Source organism: Melanerpes formicivorus, unplaced genomic scaffold, assembly GCF_026170545.1.
Source record: "Melanerpes formicivorus ecotype bairdi unplaced genomic scaffold, bMelFor1.0.p_v2 SCAF_33, whole genome shotgun sequence".
Classification (NCBI taxonomy): domain Eukaryota; kingdom Metazoa; phylum Chordata; class Aves; order Piciformes; family Picidae; genus Melanerpes; species Melanerpes formicivorus.
The window spans coordinates 1,197,317-1,215,135 of NW_027142385.1; the positions used below are offsets into that span (position 1 = coordinate 1,197,317).

Sequence of the window (17,819 nt, forward strand, 5' to 3'; positions counted from 1 at the left end):
CCAGGATCTCAGCACCCTCAGTGTCAAGAACGCCTTCATTTCCTCTAGTCTAAATCTCCCTCTTTTAGCTTAAACCCATCACCTCTTGTCCTGTCAACCACAGGGCCTGCTGAAAAGCCTGTTCTCATCTTTCTTAGAAGTCACTTTAACTACTGGAAGGCCACAAAAAGGTCTCCCCGGTCTTTTCTTCTCCAGGCTGAACAACCACAACTCTCAGCCTGGCCTCACTGCAGAGGGCTTTCAGCCCTCCCCTCATTCCTGTGGCCTTCTCCAGCCCCACTTCAACAGGTCCCTGTCTGTGCTGAGGATGCCAGAGCTCTGCAGGTGGGGTCTCAGTAGAACAGAGCTGATGGGCAGAATCCCCTCCCTCTACCTGCTGCCAGGGATGCAGCCCTGCATGATGCCCTGGAGCAGCAGAAGGGAGGAGAGCATCCTAAGAGAAGATTTAGAACCACTGATCCATTTCTTGAAGGCTGGAGGCCTCCAGACCTGCCTTGCCAGCAATGCACACAGCACACCAGCTACTGCCAGGCTCTCCTGCATTTGGCCATTCCAGAGAATGAAGGTAGAGCAGCTGCACAAACCAGGCAGTAATTGCTCAGAGGGGAGAGAAGCAGGGTGGGGGAGCCCAGCAAAGGAACAAAAGGAAGAAAATTAACTGAGAGAGATAAATCAGGGCGATGGAGACAGGCTGGTTATTAATACTGCTGCTTGGAATACATGCTCCCAGCCTTTGCTGCCAGTTGGCTGATGGTCCTAGCCCTTCCCCTCCCCTTTCCTGCAACTTCAGTGGGCTCGGAGCAGAGGGAAAGCTGCTTTCCTCCAAGGCTGGAGACATTTGGTGGGGCTTTTTCCCTCCTCCTCCTTTTCCATGGCTTTGGCTTCTGGCATCCTGGAGCTGGCTGGCATCTATTTAAAGAATCCTTCAAAGATCCTTCATCTGCTTGGAGAAGGATTTCTTTCAGCCTCTGTCTTTGTTTGGCTTTTCCTGCAGAGGTGTTGGTAGCTGCTCTGCTTTAAGATTTTCCTTGGCTGTTGGCATCTACTGAAGCCCCTCACTACACAAAGGAAGGAGAGTGCTCCCTTCTCTGACATGGAACATCTCAAGTGACTGCACCATCCCTGCTTTGGCATCACACAAAATTCAAAGGAGAACAGCTTCAGGAACAGATTGTTTCAGTGCATGGCAACATCTCCATGACATGGCACACACCAGCAGGTGCCACGTGAGAGGCTGCTTTAAGGCCAATCAAAGCTCCCAGCCTTGACGAAGACATCAGCTCCACCATCACTTCACTCACGTGGGGACACCCCTGACAACTCCTGTCTGCACCCAGGAGGTGCAAGTCCCCCATTTTCAGTCTGGAGAAGGGAAGACTCCAGGGGGACTTCAGAGCTGCCTTCCAATACCTGAAGGGAATGCAGGAAGAATGGAGAGGGACTTCTCATAATAGTGTCTAGAAACAGGACAAGGGGGAATGGTTTGGAGCTAAGGGAGACTAGGGCTAGACTGGATCTTAGGAGGAAGTTATTGCGTGGATCATGAGACTCTGGAATGGGTTTTCCAGGGAGGTTGTGGATGCCTCCTCCCTGGAGGTGTTCAAGGCCAGGCTGGATGAGCTCTTGAACAACCAAGTGTCATTGAGAGGTGACCCTGCCCAAGGCAGGAAGGTTGGTGTGGATGATGTCTAAGGTCCCTTCCAACCTAAGCCATCCTAGGATTCTGTGGTTTTCCATCAGTGAAGACTCCAAGTACCAAGCCTCTGCAAACATGGCCAGCTATGGTTCTCCTGGGTTTCATTAAAGTTCCCCAACCCAGCTCAGTTCTGTGAAGTCGTTAAATGCTTTACAGCATCTTGCTGCCAGTTGGGTGCTGCCTTGGGATTTGGTGATGGAATAGAATGGAACAGAATGGAATAGAACAGACCAGATCAGGTTGGAAAAGGCCTTTGAGATCATCAAGTCCAACCTATCATCCAACACCATCTGACCAACTAAACCATGGCACCAAGCATCCCATCCAGGCTCTTCCTAAACACCTCCAGGGATGGTGACTCCACCACCTCCCTGGGCAGCATACTCCCATGGCCAATCTCTCTTTCTATGAAGAACTTCTTCCTAACATCCAACCTAAACCTCCCCTGGCACAGCTTGAGACTATGTCCTCTTGTTCTGGTGCTGGTTGCCTGGGAGAAGAGACCAACCCCCACCTGGCTACAACCTCCCTTCAGGGAGTTGGAGAGAGCAAGAAGGTCTCCCCTGAGCCTCCTCTTCTCCAGGCTAAGCAACCCCAGCTCCCTCAGCCTCTCCTCACAGGGCTGTGCTCCAGACCCCTCCCCAGCTTTGTTTTCTTCCAAAAGAAGGGAAGACTCAAAGAGCTTTTCCCTTCCCAGGCAAAACTTTTGTTTTTCCTTCCCCAGGGCTGTGCCACAGCATCAAATGATGAGATTTTAGTAGAAGTCACAGCCACTGCAAAACATCTCAGCTGCTTCTCTGGGCAGAATTTCACTGTTTTTCATAGGAAATATTAAAAAAGTTTTCACCATTTGTAATTATATTTTACAGTTTCATTACAAAGCTCATTTTAATTCTTCTCCAGCCCATTTTTACCAGTCCTCTTTGCCACTTTCTCTTCAGAAAAGTCATTAAGTCAGGACTGGAGATCATCCCATTTCCCCCAGTTTCAAGGATATTAATCTGCTTTATTGGTATTTCATTGTCATTTCCATGTGAGGATTCTCTGCATTTGCATAATTTGCACTGCCACCCCCTTCCTGCTGACAAGCTCAGGCTCAGCCTTTCACCTCCCTTCTGCAGAGTCACATCACATCATCTTTTTATTTTCTTTTTTGAGGATGTGTTGTCTTCCCTGGGCCAGAACTGCAGCTCAGGAGCAGGATGCTAAGGCCCTATGTCACAGCACCCTCAGCATATCTGTGGTAACACCTGCAACTGGGGACCCTCTTCTCCTCATTAATGCACTCAAATCAGTTGGAATCACAGAATCACCAAGGTTGGAAGTGACCTCAGAGATCACCAAGTCCAACCTGTCACCACAGACCTCATGACTAAGCCATGGCACCAAGTGCCACGTCCAACACCACCTTCCTGGTCAAGCTTCAGCAAGCACCAGAACCAGCTCTGAACTCCCAGTGCAAGTGATGAACTGGACAGTGCCCATCTCAGATGGACACAGCTAACACTGGAGCCACCTCATTTTACAGTTACAAAGGACTTTGGTTTCCAGATGCTTGGAATAGCCACCTGTGAAGACTTCAGAATATTTCTGTGCAGCCCAGACAATCCTTAAAGCCTTTCAGCAAGAGGTCAGGGTAGACAAGTCCCCTGTTTCAATTTATTCCTTCTTCATATCTCCATGATGTTCAATTCCTCCAATCTGAGCTCACAAAGTAGAAGCTTCTCTTCTTCTTTCCTTTAAGGATCAAGTTTTGTTCTCTGGCACAGCCCACATACCCTGGGCTGGGTTATAATTTCCACAATCATAGTAGTAGTATCATAGGATCAGTCAGGGTTGGAAGGGACCACAAGGATCATCTAGTTCCAACCCCCCTGCCATGGGCAGGGACACCCCACACTACATCAGGCTGCCCAGAGCCTCATCCAGCCTGGGCTTAAACACCTCCAGGGACGGCGCCCCAACCACCTCCCTGGACAACCCATTCCAGGGCTTCACCACTCTCATGGGGAAGAACTTCCTCCTCCCCTCCAGCCTGAATCTCCCCACCTCCAGCTTCATTCCATTCCCCCTAGTCCTATCGCTACCTGATACCCTGAGCAGTCCCTCCCCAGCCCTCTTGTAGGTCCCCTTCAGATACTGGAAGGCCACAATTAGGTCACCTGGGAGCCTTCTCTTCTCCAGACTGAACAGCCCCAATTCCTTCAGTCTGTCCTCATAGGAGAGGTGCTCCAGCCCTCTGATCATCTAAGATCAGCATCTAAGCATCTCTGATCATCACAATCAGCATCTAAGGATTGCATCCTTGGAGATGGGAGCAGAGGTAACCTCACAAACCACTCTGGAGGCATCAACCCACCTCACACAACACCCATAAGCATCATTAGGGGCAGAAACAGGAGTGGGGCTAATAAGTCAGTGAAGGTCACTGGTGGGGCTGGGGAGAGCTTGTGCTCCCTCTGCACTGCAGGGTCAGTAACATCCCATGAAATTCTGTTGCTGCCAAAAAGAAATCACTCTTAGTAGGGCTGAATCCCACTACAAACCTGCTGCTGAGTCCCTCCAAACCACAGGGTGATGCTTTAAGCCTCTTTCCATCACCCTGATGGCTGCCATGCTGCTGCACCTCCCAACTTGCAGCATCAAGTTGCACCAGAGGGGTTTAGGTTGGACACAATGAACAAATTCTTCCCCAGAAGGCTTATCAAGGCCCTGGCACAAGCTACCCAAGGGCAGTGGTGGAGACCCCACTGGAGAGGTTTCAAAGCTGTGGAGATGTGGTGCTGAGGGGACATGGTTTAGTGGAGACCTGGCAGTGGCCTGGGCTTGGTGATATTAAAGGTCTCTTGCAACCAAAACAATTCAATGATTCTATGATTTAACCATCTACCTCTCCCCAAAATATTAATCTCTCCAGGAGCTATCCTCCATGCCTGCCCCTAAAGTGAGGAGCTGCACAGGAGCTGGCCATGCTGGGACTCCCCAGCAGCAGGAAACTGGCAGAGAATGTGCCATCTCTGCCTGCCCCAAGCAGTGAGATGAGCACAGGAGCTGAGGAATTGGAAGTGACTGAATAATGGGTCCCTTCTGCTGGAAGAAAATGAAATTTGCCCTCATGTTACCAAAAACTTGCACTGGGTGCTCACTGCACATTATAAAGAAAAGGTCAGGGAAACACAACAAACACAAGGAGCCTGGCTGGAGAAAGCAATAAACAGTGACAGCAGCCCTCATCTAATTTCTCAGATCAGCTCTGCCTTTGCTCAAAGCCCAGCAATTTCACCCTGCACTGCTCCAAGGGGCTGGGATGAGCAGCTTTGCTGCTGCAAGACAAGAGGATGTCTGTCTGTGCAAGCTCCTGGGGCTTGTCAGGGAGCTTGCAGGAAAACAAGAATATCCATCAGATCAATCAATGATAATGGTAATAATTGTAATATGTGATTGAGCTTTTGGCCTTGGGCTCTCTCCTTCTCTAGAGACATTCAAGACACAGGATCACAGAATCATAGAGAATCAATAAGGTTGGAAAAGACCTCAAAGATCATCCAACCTACCCAACCTATCATCCAACAACTCATGCTTAACTACACCATGGCATCAAGTGCCACATCCAATCCCCTCTTGAACACCTTCAGGAATGGTGACTCCAGCACCTTCCCAGGCAGCACATCCCAATGGCTAACAACTCTCTCTGCGAAGAACTTTCTCCTCACCTAGAGCCTAATTTCCCCTGGCACAGCTTGAGACTGTGTCCTCTTGTCCTGGTGCTGGATGTGTGGGAGAAGAGACCAACCCCCACCTGGCTCCAACCTCCCTACAGGGAGTTGGAGAGAGCAAGAAGGTCTCCCCTGAGCCTCCTCTCCTCCAGAATGTCTGGATGTGTTCAAGTCTGACCTACCCGAGGCGATTCTGCCTTGGCAGGAGGGTTGGCCCCTTCCAACCCCCTACTGTTCTGTGCTTCCCAGATGTGCTTGGCTCCTCTGGCAAGGGAGATCCCTGCAGCTGAACACAGCCAGGGCAGTTCCCAAGGACAGAGGTCTCTGTGTCTCAAACACACAGAGTGGGGCAGCAGGGTGTGAGTCCCCCGAGGGTCTTACCATCTGCGATGAAGTGCTCAGGAACGTGCAGAGTGACCTTGACGGTGAGGGGGCAGGAGAGCTGGGAGCCACACACCACGGCCAGCACGCAGGAGCTGACCGCGATCAGGGTCAGCGCCGTCTTGTTGACAGGGCTCTTCATGGAACCTGCAAGGCAGAGACACAGTTGGGTGGCCAAAGGGTAAGAAGCTGTACCAGGGGCTTGCTTGGCTTTCCCAATGCCCCAACCTCAGGGACAGGCACTGGAAATAAAAACTGCTCACAGAATCAATCAAGTTGGAATGGAATGGAATATAGAACAGAACAGAACAGAATAGAACAGAACAGAATAGAACAGAACAGAACAGAACAGAACAGGTTGAAAGAGACCTTTGAGATCACTGAGTCCAACCTATCATCCAACACTATCTAATCAACTAAACCACGGCACCAAGCACCCCATCCAGTCTCTTCCTAAACACCTCCAGCAATGGTGACTCCACCACCTCCCTGGGCAGCACATTCCAATGGCCAATCTCTCTTTCTATGAAGAACTTCTTCCTGACATCCAGCCTGAAACTCCCCTGGCACAGCTTGAGACTGTGTCCTCTTGTTCTGGTGCTGGTTGCCTGGGAGAAGAGACCTCCAAGATCATCAAGTCCAATTGATCACCCAAGCCTAACTAATCAACCAGACCACTGCACTAAGTGGCTCATCCAGGCTTTTCTGAAACACCTCCAGGGATGTTGACCCCACCACCTCTCTGGAAGAGCACCTGAGGTCTGCAAACCCCATCAGTCCATCACCCCTTCTGTGGCTGGGTGTTTAGCCATCCTGTTGTTCTATTCAGTTACAGCCAGCTGGAGAATTACACCTCTCCAGAGGAGGGAGAAATCCTGTTTGGGGCCCTGCACAGACCCTCTCCCCAGAGACTCCCTCCTCCCTGGAGCTGATCACCACCACGACCAGCAAAACCTTGGCTTATTTGGCAAATCTTCTCAGGTCACAGTAAAGAATCAGAGCAAACCCAAGGGCTGCCTGGACCAGGGCATTGTTGAGTTTCACCTAACACGAGCAGAAATCTACACTTTCAGATGCTATGCAGCACCCAGGAGTGTTAATTATTTACAGAATATATGTAAACACTCAGTCAGCACAGGGGGACCAGACCCAACAACAAAGTGATCTATAGAGCCAGCTGCTCTTGATGGGCAGGAGATATCACAAAACAAGTTTGATTTTGGCAGGCACAGAAGCTCCTGGCATCTCCCACAAAGCAGCTCTGTATCTTCCAACACATGAAAGCCAGCTGCTGAAGTATGGCACCCAGCCTGCCTGGTCCCCAGCATGGCATATGGGTCACATTCAGCCTGCCTTGAAAGCCACCAGAGCTAAAGGATGCCTGCAGCAAGGAATGATCCCATGAGGTTATAGGGATCCTGTCACCCCACCCTCAACCTGCACACCCATGCAGACTTGGTTGGTGATTTATCTGGATGTTTTTTGAAGCCTTACACAAAGCCCAACAAGCCAATAGGGGCATCTGCAGGTCTAGAGAGGCTGGCAGCAGGTACAAACCCACCATGAAACCCTCATGGGTTTCAATGCAGCACCAAGGTGACTGAATCACCACCAGCCTCAGTTAGGTGGAACAGAGCAGCCCCAAATTCCACAGGGGAAAGGGTGAAGCTGGGCAATTCAGATTCCTCAGGAGAGGTCTGGTTGCCCCAGGGGCACAGGCCAGAAGCACCTGTGTGTCCAGAGGAGGCACCCTCCACTGATGGAGGAACTGTCCCCAGGACACCCCTACCCTATCAACAGGTCCCCACTGTTCAATAAAGAAACAGACTTGGGAGTCTCCATCCTCAGTTCCTCCACAGCCAGCCTCTGCAGACACAGGAGCTGTCCCACTGCTGCTCCAACTGCGCTGTGCCCCCCACAGCCACATAGCCCAGCATCTTGCCCTCACCCTCTGCTTTGCTCAAAGCTGGTGACAAGCCACCTTGCAGAGCACCTTCTCTGGTGTCTGGAACATGGACTGGAAACCACTCAGGGGCCATGGCAATGCCATGGAGAGGGCACAGTCCAGCAATTAAGCCTGGTCACTGCACAGCCTGGTGTGGTGTGGCTGAGATGACCAAGCTCCTGGCAGACATGAGCACAGCCCTGATCAGGATTCAAGTGAGAGCACTTCTTTATTTTTGGAAGTCAATGCAGCCTTTGCTCCCCAGCCCTCACCATCTCATCAGCAAAGTGAGATTTAAAGAGCAGCAGTTTGAAAATTGAACAGGAAATAGACCCAGCAAGCTGGCACTTGCACACCCCAGCAAAGTGTAGGTTTGACCAGAGCTGCTGTCAGAGGTGCTGGTGCCAGGGCATGGAGCCCCTGCTGGGCATGACCTGCATTTTCCAGGCAGGGCAGCGTGTCCCATCAAAGCATCCCCTGCCAAAAAAGGCTGGAGCCTGCATGATGGATGCTCCAACCAGCATTGGCAGGACAGGAAAAACAGCTGTTCTTCTGGGTAGATTCCGATTGGATGTCAGCAAGAAGTTCTTCCCCATGAGAGTGGTGAGACACTGGCACAGGTTGCCCAGGAAGGTGGTGGAAGCCTCATCCCTGGAGGTCTTTGAGGCCAGGCTGGATGTGGCTCTGAGCAAGCTGATGTAGTGTGAGGTGTCCCTGTCCATGGCAGGGGGGTTGGAACTGGCTGATCCTTGAGATCCCTTCCAACCCTGACAATTCTATGATTCTATAAAAGGTCTCTAAAGAGATCTTATTGCAGCCTTTCAGGACTGAGAGGGGTGGATAAGAAGGCTGGGGACAGAGTTCTCAGCAAGGCTTGCTGAGAAAAGACAAGGAATGATGGTTTGAAACTAAAAGAGGGAGATTTGGAGTAGAGAAAAGAAAGAAACAACTGAGACAGGGTAGTGAGTCAAGGGCCCAGACAGCCCAGAGAGGTGGTAGATGTCTCATTCATGGAAAGGATCCAGGTCAGGTTGTTTGGGTCTCTGAGCAACCTGATCTAGGGGAAAATGTCCCTGCTTGGTGCAGGGGTTTGGACTAGACGACCTTTAAAAGTCCCTTCCAACCCAAGCCATTTTATGATGCTACACGACTAACCCCATCACTGTGACCAACAGGAGTATGCAAATAGATTATTTATGAAGCATCTTTTACCTTCCTTATGCATGCATCATCTAAACAGCCTTCCCACCCCTATCTCACAGCTTTATCACCCATCTCCTGCACTCTTCACCTTGCAGTCTCCTCTTTCTCCCCCCTCCTTCTCTCCTCAATCTCTATTCACATCATCAGCATATGTTAGCACCTCCTCAGGAGGCAAACTCATCCTCTCTCTGGGCATACTGTGCCTGCCACAAACCCAGCCACTGCCTGAAGTTACAACATGAATGCAAAAATAATAATAACAAATAAAAAGGTTATTAAAAAAAAAAGAAGAAAAAGGCAAAAAAAAAAAGGCAGAAAGGCTCCCTCAGGGTAATTGGACACAGCCAAGTACACAATAGCCCAGAGAACACTGGATTTTACTATTCTAAATCACCTTTCAATCCAGGGTCTTAAAGTGCTTTGCAAATATTAAATCCCAAATCCCTTCTGAGTCAGAGGAGCATTATCCCCTTTCACAAAGGGCCTGGATCACAGGTATGATGGCAGCTCTCACCCCCCTGCAGCCAGAGTGGAGCTGGAGGAATCAGGACCCAGGAGCTCCCATCAGCCCATAGGGCTTCTACCCTGTGACTGAGAAAGGGGCACAGGAGCTGGAAACAGCAACGAGGCCACTGCAGCTCGAGGAGTTTGAGCTTGGCTGCCCAAGGAAAGGCACAATGTGCTACCTGTCTCCCATAACCAATTTCCTACTCATTTCCATCACAGTGCTAACTGTTGACCCCTGGACCTGCCTGATGTTGGCTTTGACCAACTGAACCAAAACAACAGGTCTTCTGCTTGAGCAGAAATTGGATTTCCAGCTCAGCTCTTCATTTTTCATGGCCAGTTTGCTGCCAGCTTTGAAGGGAGGCTGCTGGATAAGTAGATCCTTCCCTTGTTCTCCAGACAGAAGGCTATGGCTCCTGTTTGTCCAGCCCATTGCCTGCTCTTCAGACCACTGATGCTCCAGCAGAAGCTCCTCTGCTGGGCTGCAGAAGACCCATCTGGAGATAAAGAGCTTTGTGCCAGATCACTAAAACCACAAGCAAATGTATTCTTAGCAAGCCACTGCTAACCAAACCAAGTTCAGGAGGTTCACTACACCTCACACCTGTTAGAGATGTAAGACAAAATGATTCATTCCTTCCTTGGTCTGAGGAGGGGATCTAAAGCCAGCTCAGTACCTCAGGCAACACCACATAAACCACAACACCATGAACTAGAGCTCTACCTGGCTCTTCCCCTCCTCTCCCTGTCATCTCTCCAGGCTTTCAGGGAGGTGATTAAAGGGCAGATTTTCAAGCCCAGGTGCACAAACAAGCTGGTGTCAACTTCCTCTATCAAGAGAAGGAAGCTTTGGGATGAATGCAAGACTTTCATTGATACCTGATGCCTCCTCTTCTCCAGGCAAAACAATCTCAGCTCCCTCAGCCTCTCCTCGTAGGGCTTGTGCTCAAGGCCTCTCCCCAGCCTCATTGCCCTTCTCTGGACACATTCAAGAGTCTCGATGTCCTTCTTAAAATGAGGGGCCCAGAACTGAGCACAGGACTCACTGGTACTGGCACAGTACCAGTGCAGAGTACAGGGCAGAATGACTTCCCTGCTCCTGCTGGCCACACTCTTCCTGATGCAGGCCAGAATGCCATTGGCCTTCTTGGCCACCTGGGCACACTGCTGGCTCATGTTCAGCCAGCTGTCAATCAGCATCCCCAGGTCCCTCTCTGTTTGGCAGCTCTCCAGCCACTCCAACCCCAGCCTGTAGCTCTACATGGGGTTGTTGTGGCCAAAGTGCAGCACTCAGCACTTGGATTTGTTGAATGCCATCCTGTTGGACTCTGCCCATCTGTCCAGTCGGTCAAGGTCCCTCTGCAGAGCCCTTCTGCCCTCTAACAGATCAACATCTGCTCCCAACTTCGCATCATCTGCAAATTTGCTGATGACTGACTCAATCCCCTCATCCAGATCATCAATGAAGATATTAAAGAGGATGGGGCCCAGCACTGATCCCTGAGGGACACCACTAGTGCCTGGCTACCAGCTGGATGTGGCACCATTCACCACCACTCTCTGGGCTCGGCCCTCCAGCCAGTTCCTAACCCAGCACATGGTCTAAGGGAGGCAGACTCAGGGATCCTGCAGCTGAGGAGCAGGCTATAGCAGTGGGCAGGACACAGGATGAGGATGAAGAATAGGAAGAAATTATTCCTTCTGAACAGGGAGAACAAACGTTTCTTCTCAGCCTGTGAGAGCAAAGGAGAGAGGCAAGAAAGGATCAGACAACTGCTCTGGGTTAGGGCAGAATCACACCCAAGATGCTTCCTGCTACTGATCCTGTAAGAGGAGCTTAATGAGGCTGGAAGACAAGAGGAGCAGCCAGAGCTGTGGTCAGAGGGGCTCCTTACACCACCACCTCTCCCACCCAGGCTTCTTTTCTCTCCTTGAGCAACAGTGCCAATTAGCCCAGCTCCTATCTCCCAGAGAAGATGCAGGCCCCTCTGCAGACAGCTCCAGAACAGCTTGCAAAGCACCACGTTCCCCTGAAGATTTTTTTGCACCTGCTGCAAGATGAAGATAAATTCAAAGGCAGTGGTGTAAACACTCTGCAAAGAGCCCCTCCAAATGCACCGTGTCTCCTTTGAAATATCATTTCCTTCTGCAGGTAATTACTTGCTGCTTTGTACACTTTCCCTTGCCCACCTAAAGGGCAAGGAGGGATATAAAATTAAAAAAAAAACCAAAACACAACTAAAAAAACAACAACATTCCAAGCTCATTTCTTTTTAATATGGGCAGGGCTGCCTAAATTTAGGGAAGGGGAAAAAGGAGGAGGAGGAGAAAGAGCGTGTTCGGAACACACGTATGGATTTACAAGCAACACAGGCAGCCCCCGCTCTTGGTAATGTGATGTTTCTAAATCAGGCTCATAAATACATGCTTAGAAGATTAGTCTATCAAAAAAAAAATAAAAATAAACTTTAATTACCCCCATCTTTATCAGCACACAGCCCAGGGTGGTTAGCCATATGTGGGTGTGAAACGCCGAGTGCTTTGCAATCTTCCCCACTCTCCCCCCACCTCCCCCCCCCGGCCAAGAGATAATAGCAGAATACTGAACCTTGGGTGGCTACTCAGAGAATAAACTGCATTTTAGAATAGAATAAACCAGGTTGGAAGAGACCTTCGAGATCATTGTGTCCAACCCATCATCCGGCACCACCTAATCAACTAAACCGTGCAACCAAGCACCCTATCAGGTCTCCTCCTGAACACCTCCAATGATGGTGACTCCACCACCTCCCTGGGCAGCACATCCCAATGGGCAATCACTCTCTCTGTGTAGAATTTCTTCCTAACATCCAGTCTGAACCTCCCCTGGCACAACTTGAGACTCTGTCCACTTGTTCTGGTGCTGGTTGCCTGGGAGAAGAGACCAGCCCCCACCTAGCTGCAACCTCCCTTCAGGGAGTTGTAGAGAGCAAGAAGGTCTCCCCTGAGCCTCCTCTTCTCCAGGCTAATCAGCCCCAACTCCCTCAGTGTCTCCCCATAGGGCTTGTGTTCCAAACCCTTCACCAACTTTGTTGCCCTGAGGGGCCCAGAACTGGACACAGCACTCAAGGTGTGGCCTAACCAGTGCTGAGTACAGGGGCAGAATGACCTCCCTGCTCCTGCTGGCCACACTGTTCCTAATACAGGCCAGGATGCCACTGGCCCTCTTGGCTGCCTGGGCACACTGCTGGCTCATGTTCAGCCTACCATCAACCAGCACCCCCAGGTCCCTCTCTGCCTGGCTGCTCTCCAGCCACTCTGACCCCAGCCTGTAGCTCTGCATGGGGTTGTTGTGGCCAATGTGCAGAACCCGGCACTTGGATGTGTTCAATCTCATGCCATTGGACTCTGCCCACCTGTCCAGCCTGTCCAGGTCCCTCTGCAAAGCCCCAAGAGGCCTTGAGATAACTCCCCGTCCATTACCAGAAAGGGAGCATCTCCCACAGGAGCAGTGAGGGAAGAAATAGGAAGTATGAGACCTTGCTGACAGATGTATAGGGAGCAGGATATTATGGGTACGGAATAAGCTATTTCCTGTGTCCACCCACGGGGCTGGACCCTTGGGGCACCAGAGTTGTATCTTGTGTGGCAGCAGCATGAGGCACCCAGCCTAAACTGCCACACCACAGCACACCCAGGGAGCAGTGAGCCCACCACAGCTTGTCCTGCACCCGTGGCATCCTCATACTGCTCCCAACACATATTGAGGTTGCCAGCTTCTTGAAGGAGTTGGATGCTCCTAATGATCCTTCTTTATGTTCCAGCAGAGGCTCATTAAGAAACTACAACAGCGTTTCCAGGACAGCCTCACACACAGAAACATCTCAAGGTGCTTTACAAGCAGGAGATCACGTCAAATCAAATGCCAATTAAAAGGAGCAGTGCTGTTGGCGGGTGGCTCTCGCCATGGAGCACCCCTGTGCCCAGGGAACAGTGCTGCCCACCTCCCCTCCCAGCCCTGCACCAGGCCCCCCCCATCCTCTCCATATCAGGATGGTTCCTCCTTCTGCAGTACATCACACACAAGGGATGGGGCATCCTCATTGTATCCAGACACAATTTTTCACCATCATGGTCCTCACCAAGTCCTCATGGGCAACTCTGAGTCACCTCCCTCAGAGCAGGATGGATGTCAAAGCAATGAACCCCACAGGCAGCACCTGAGCAGTGAGGTGAGAGCATGAGTAGACATTTCATTGCCTGCCTTCTCTAAAACACCTGCCCTCAGCCTCTCCTTGAGCAGACACCTTCTCCATCACCACACTGGACAAATCCTAAGTGAAGATGCTCTCATCTACAGCCTGGAAAACTGAATTAGTGCTCAGGTATGGGGCTGGCTCCAGCCTCTGAGGGGGCTTTGCCTCCTCATACCATGGGAGACCTCTGGGGAGACTCCTCTCACCTCCAAAAGGCAGGAAGGGACAGGGGAAAGGGAGGAGGGAAGAGAGCTGCATGGTGCAGCAGAAGGGTGAGATCAGACACGTCTGGATTTGCAGAGGATTTGATCTCACTAAGCACAGGCGGAATCAGATTAATTCCATTAACAGCTATGAATTATCTACTAGCAATTAGCCCAGGCTCCAGCATGGCTCTGGGGGGGCTGCAGAAAAGGCAGCCCTGAGCTGTGCATTGGGAAGAGGAAGATGCTGAGCGGTGGCAAGGCCACTGCAGGGAGGTTGGGGTCAAGCTGCTGGACCCCGTGAGAAAGCCAAGGGTTGAGTGGCTGAGCTGCAATGTGCAGCACAGCCTACAGCCCTCACCCACCAGCTCTCCTGCTCCTCCTGCAGCCTGAGCCTCGGCTCTTTACATGCTCCTGGAGTTCTAATACCTCACGTAGGGAATAAATGTATTTACTGCCTATTTATACAGCTGCCTCTGGTGCTCCCCCTTGGCTCCAAAGCACTGAGCTTACAGCTCACAGGGAGACACTACCAGCAAATATCAGTCAGGAGGAGGAGGAGGAGGAGGAAATAGGGAAGCAGACAGGAAGGAAAAGCCCCGAGTGCTGGGCAAGGAAGGGAGGAAACAGATGATTGAGGTGGCACAGATTTATACACTGGACTTTGCTGACCCACCAGACACATCACCACCTCCAGCCTCCTCACCACCAGTGGTTATCACCCCTAGACCTACCACCACAAGGATCACCATCTCCAGCCCCATAACAAATAGCCCCATCACTAGCTCCAGCCCTACCACTACCAGGGTCATTGCTTCTAGCTCCATTGTCACCACAGTCACCATCCCCAGCCCCATAACTGCCAGGCTCACCACCTCCAGCCACATCCTCACCAGAGCCAACACCTTCAGCCCCAATCTCCTCCGAGCATGGTCACCCAGGGCTGATTCTCCTGCCCACATGCCTCAGACCTCCCCCAGCACAGCAAAAGAGGGAAGAATTGGTGCAAACCCAATCTGCTCTCCCAGTGCTGCTACGGTTTTTGCATCTCTCTGGGCAGGGACAATTAAAATCAATGAAGTCAGTTTTACTTTCATGTTCTCGGCCCTGAATTGGTTGAGATAAAATCACATTAAAGGAACAGTTACATATCTGAAGGCAGAGATTGCCTGCACTGGAATTTTCTCTCACACAAATCGATGGAAGCACTTCTCTGAGAATTAAGGCCTGATCCTTTTTACTTCTTTTTTCTTTTTCTTTCTTTTTTTTTTGTTTCAAGCTCCAAATGAGTCCCAATCTTACAATGTACAAACACAAAGGCAAATCTGAGTGGAAGGCTTCATTTTCAGGAGGAGGGAAAGCAATTTTCGATAGAGCATAAGGAAAACATTATTCCTACAGGGAGGGAAAGGGGGAAGAAAAAAAAAAAAGAAAAAGAGCAAAAGAAGTAATCATTATCTATGAAATAGCTCCTGTTGAGTCACAGCCCAGGGAGGATTGCGCTCAGCCAGCCACGGCTTGGCCAGACGGCTGAATTGATTTTGGAGACTGGGAGGGAGCCGTGATGGAAGCCAGGCTGCCGAGGAGGGCTCGGGACTTGGTAGGAGATGTCCCAGAACCTTCATCTCCAGCACATTATCCATCCATGCCCTGCCTGCCACTGAATACAGAATTAACCAGAGTGGAAAGAACCCTTGAGACCGAGTCCACCCTATCACCCAACACCATCTAATAGAATAGAACAGAACAGGTTGGAAGAGACCTTTGAGATCACTGAGTCCAACCTATCACCCACCACTATCTAATCAACTAAACCATGGCACCAAGCACCCCATCCAGTCTCTTCCTAAACACCTCCAGCAATGGTGACTCCACCACCTCCCTGGGCAGCACATTCCAATGGCCAATCTCTCTTTCTATGAAGAACTTCTTCCTAACATCCAGCCTGAAACTTCCCTGGCACAGCTTGAGACTGTGTCCTCTTGTTCTGGTGCTGGTTGCCTGGGAGAAGAGACCTCCAAGATCATCAAGTCCAATTGATCACCCAAGCCTAACTAATCAACCAGACCACTGCACTAAGTGGCTCATCCAGGCTTTTCTGAAACACCTCCAGGGATGTTGACCCCACCACCTCCCTGGAAGAGCACCTGAGGTCTGCAAACCCCATCACTCCATCACTCCTCATCTCCAGCACATTATCCATCCATGCCCTACCTGCCACTGAATACAGAATTAACCAGAGGGGAAAGAACCCTTGAGATCAAGTCCACCCTATCACCCAACACCATCTAATCAAACTCAACCATGGCACCAAGTGCCTCATCCAGGCTCTTTTCAAACACCTCCAGTGATGGTGACTCCATCACCTCCCTGGGCAGCACATTCCAATGGCCAATCTCTCTTTCTGGGAAGAATTTCTTCCTAACATCCAGCCTAAACCTCCCCTGGTGCAGCTTGAGGCTCTGTCCTCTCCTGTCACAGGTTGCCTGGGAGAAGAGACCAACCCCCACCTGGCCACAACCACCCTTGGTGCAACAAGGTCTCCTCTGAGCCTCCCCTTCTCAAGACTAAATAACCTCAGCTCCCTCAGTCTCTCCTCACAGGGCTGTGCTCCAGACCTCTCCCCAGCCTTATTGCCCTTCTCTGGACACCTTCCAGCATCTCAATATCTTTCTCAAATTCAGAGGCCCAGAACTGGACACAGGACTCAAGGTGTGGCTTAACCAGTGCTGAGCACAGGGCACAATGACTTCCCTGCTCCTGCTGGCCACACTATTCCTGATGCAGGCCAGAATACCATTGGCCTTCTTGGCCACCTGGGCACACTGCTGGCTCATGTTCAGCCTACTATCAACCAGTACCCCCAGGTCCCTCTCTGCCTGGCCACACTCCAGCCGCTCTGACCCCAGCCTGCAACTGCCACCCTGCAAGCAGAGTTCAGCCCCTACCTGGCAAGTGGGAATGAGGGTGGGTTCATTAATTTGTTTGTGCAGAAACAAACAACCAAATCATCTTTAACTTTCTTCTAGAAGATTGAGAGGGGATCTTATCAATATCATAGAATGATTTGGGTTGAAAAGGACCTTAAAGATCATCCAGTTCCAACACCCCCACTATGGGCAAGGGCACCTCCCACCAGACCAGGCTGCTCAAAACCTGGTCTTGAACACTTTTAGGGAGGTGGCATCCACAACTTCTCTGGACAACCTATTCCAGTGTCATAGCACACTCACAGACTTGGGGATCACCAAGCTCTTTTTTAGTCCTTTCTCTGCCCACTGTCCTTGCTTTTGCTGAGCTGTTTCTGGCTGAGGGGATGAGAGGGAAACCCTTCCCTGGCTGCAGAATATGCACAAGCCCTACAAGGAGAGGCTGAGGGAGCTGGGATTGTTTAGCCTGGAGAAGAGGAGGCTCAGGGGAGACCTTCTTGCTCTCTCCAACTCCCTGAAGGGAGGTTGTAGCCAGGTGGAGGTTGGTCTCTTCTCCCAGGCAACCAGCACCAGAACAAGAGGACACAGTAATCTGTGCCAGGGGAAGTTTAGGCTCGAGGTGAGGAGAAAGTTCTTCCCAGAGAGAGTTGTTAGCCATTGGAATGTGCTGCCCAGGGAGGTGGTGGAGTCCCCATCCCTGGAGGTCTTCAAGAGGGGATTGGATGTGGCACTTGGTGCCATGGTTTAGTCATGAGGTCTGTGGTGACAGGTTGAACTTGATGATCTTTGAGGTCTCTTCCAACCTTGGTGATTCTGTGACCATCAAAGGCAAGTGACACTTGTGTGTCCCAACCAGCACAAGACAGAGCAGGGGGTAACCAAAAGGTAGCATTCATGGGGATGTCCTCAGTGACTTTCCCCTCCTGAACTTCACAGGACAGGGGTTGGAAGAAATGTCTAGAAACATTCCAGGTTGCTCAAGGCCTCATGCAGCCTGGCCTTG

The 17,819-nt window shown here is 50.9% G+C and overlaps 1 protein-coding gene across 1 annotated transcript in view; it reads right to left on the bottom strand.

The window, feature by feature from the left end:
* Positions 1-17,819, bottom strand: part of ASTN2 (astrotactin 2) — a 438,091-nt gene that overhangs the window by 251,603 nt on the left and 168,669 nt on the right. Inside the window, exon 6 of the mRNA XM_068155636.1 lies at positions 5,794-5,940. Coding sequence (XP_068011737.1) covers positions 5,794-5,940 — 147 coding nt within the window. The remainder of the gene's footprint in view (positions 1-5,793; positions 5,941-17,819) is intronic.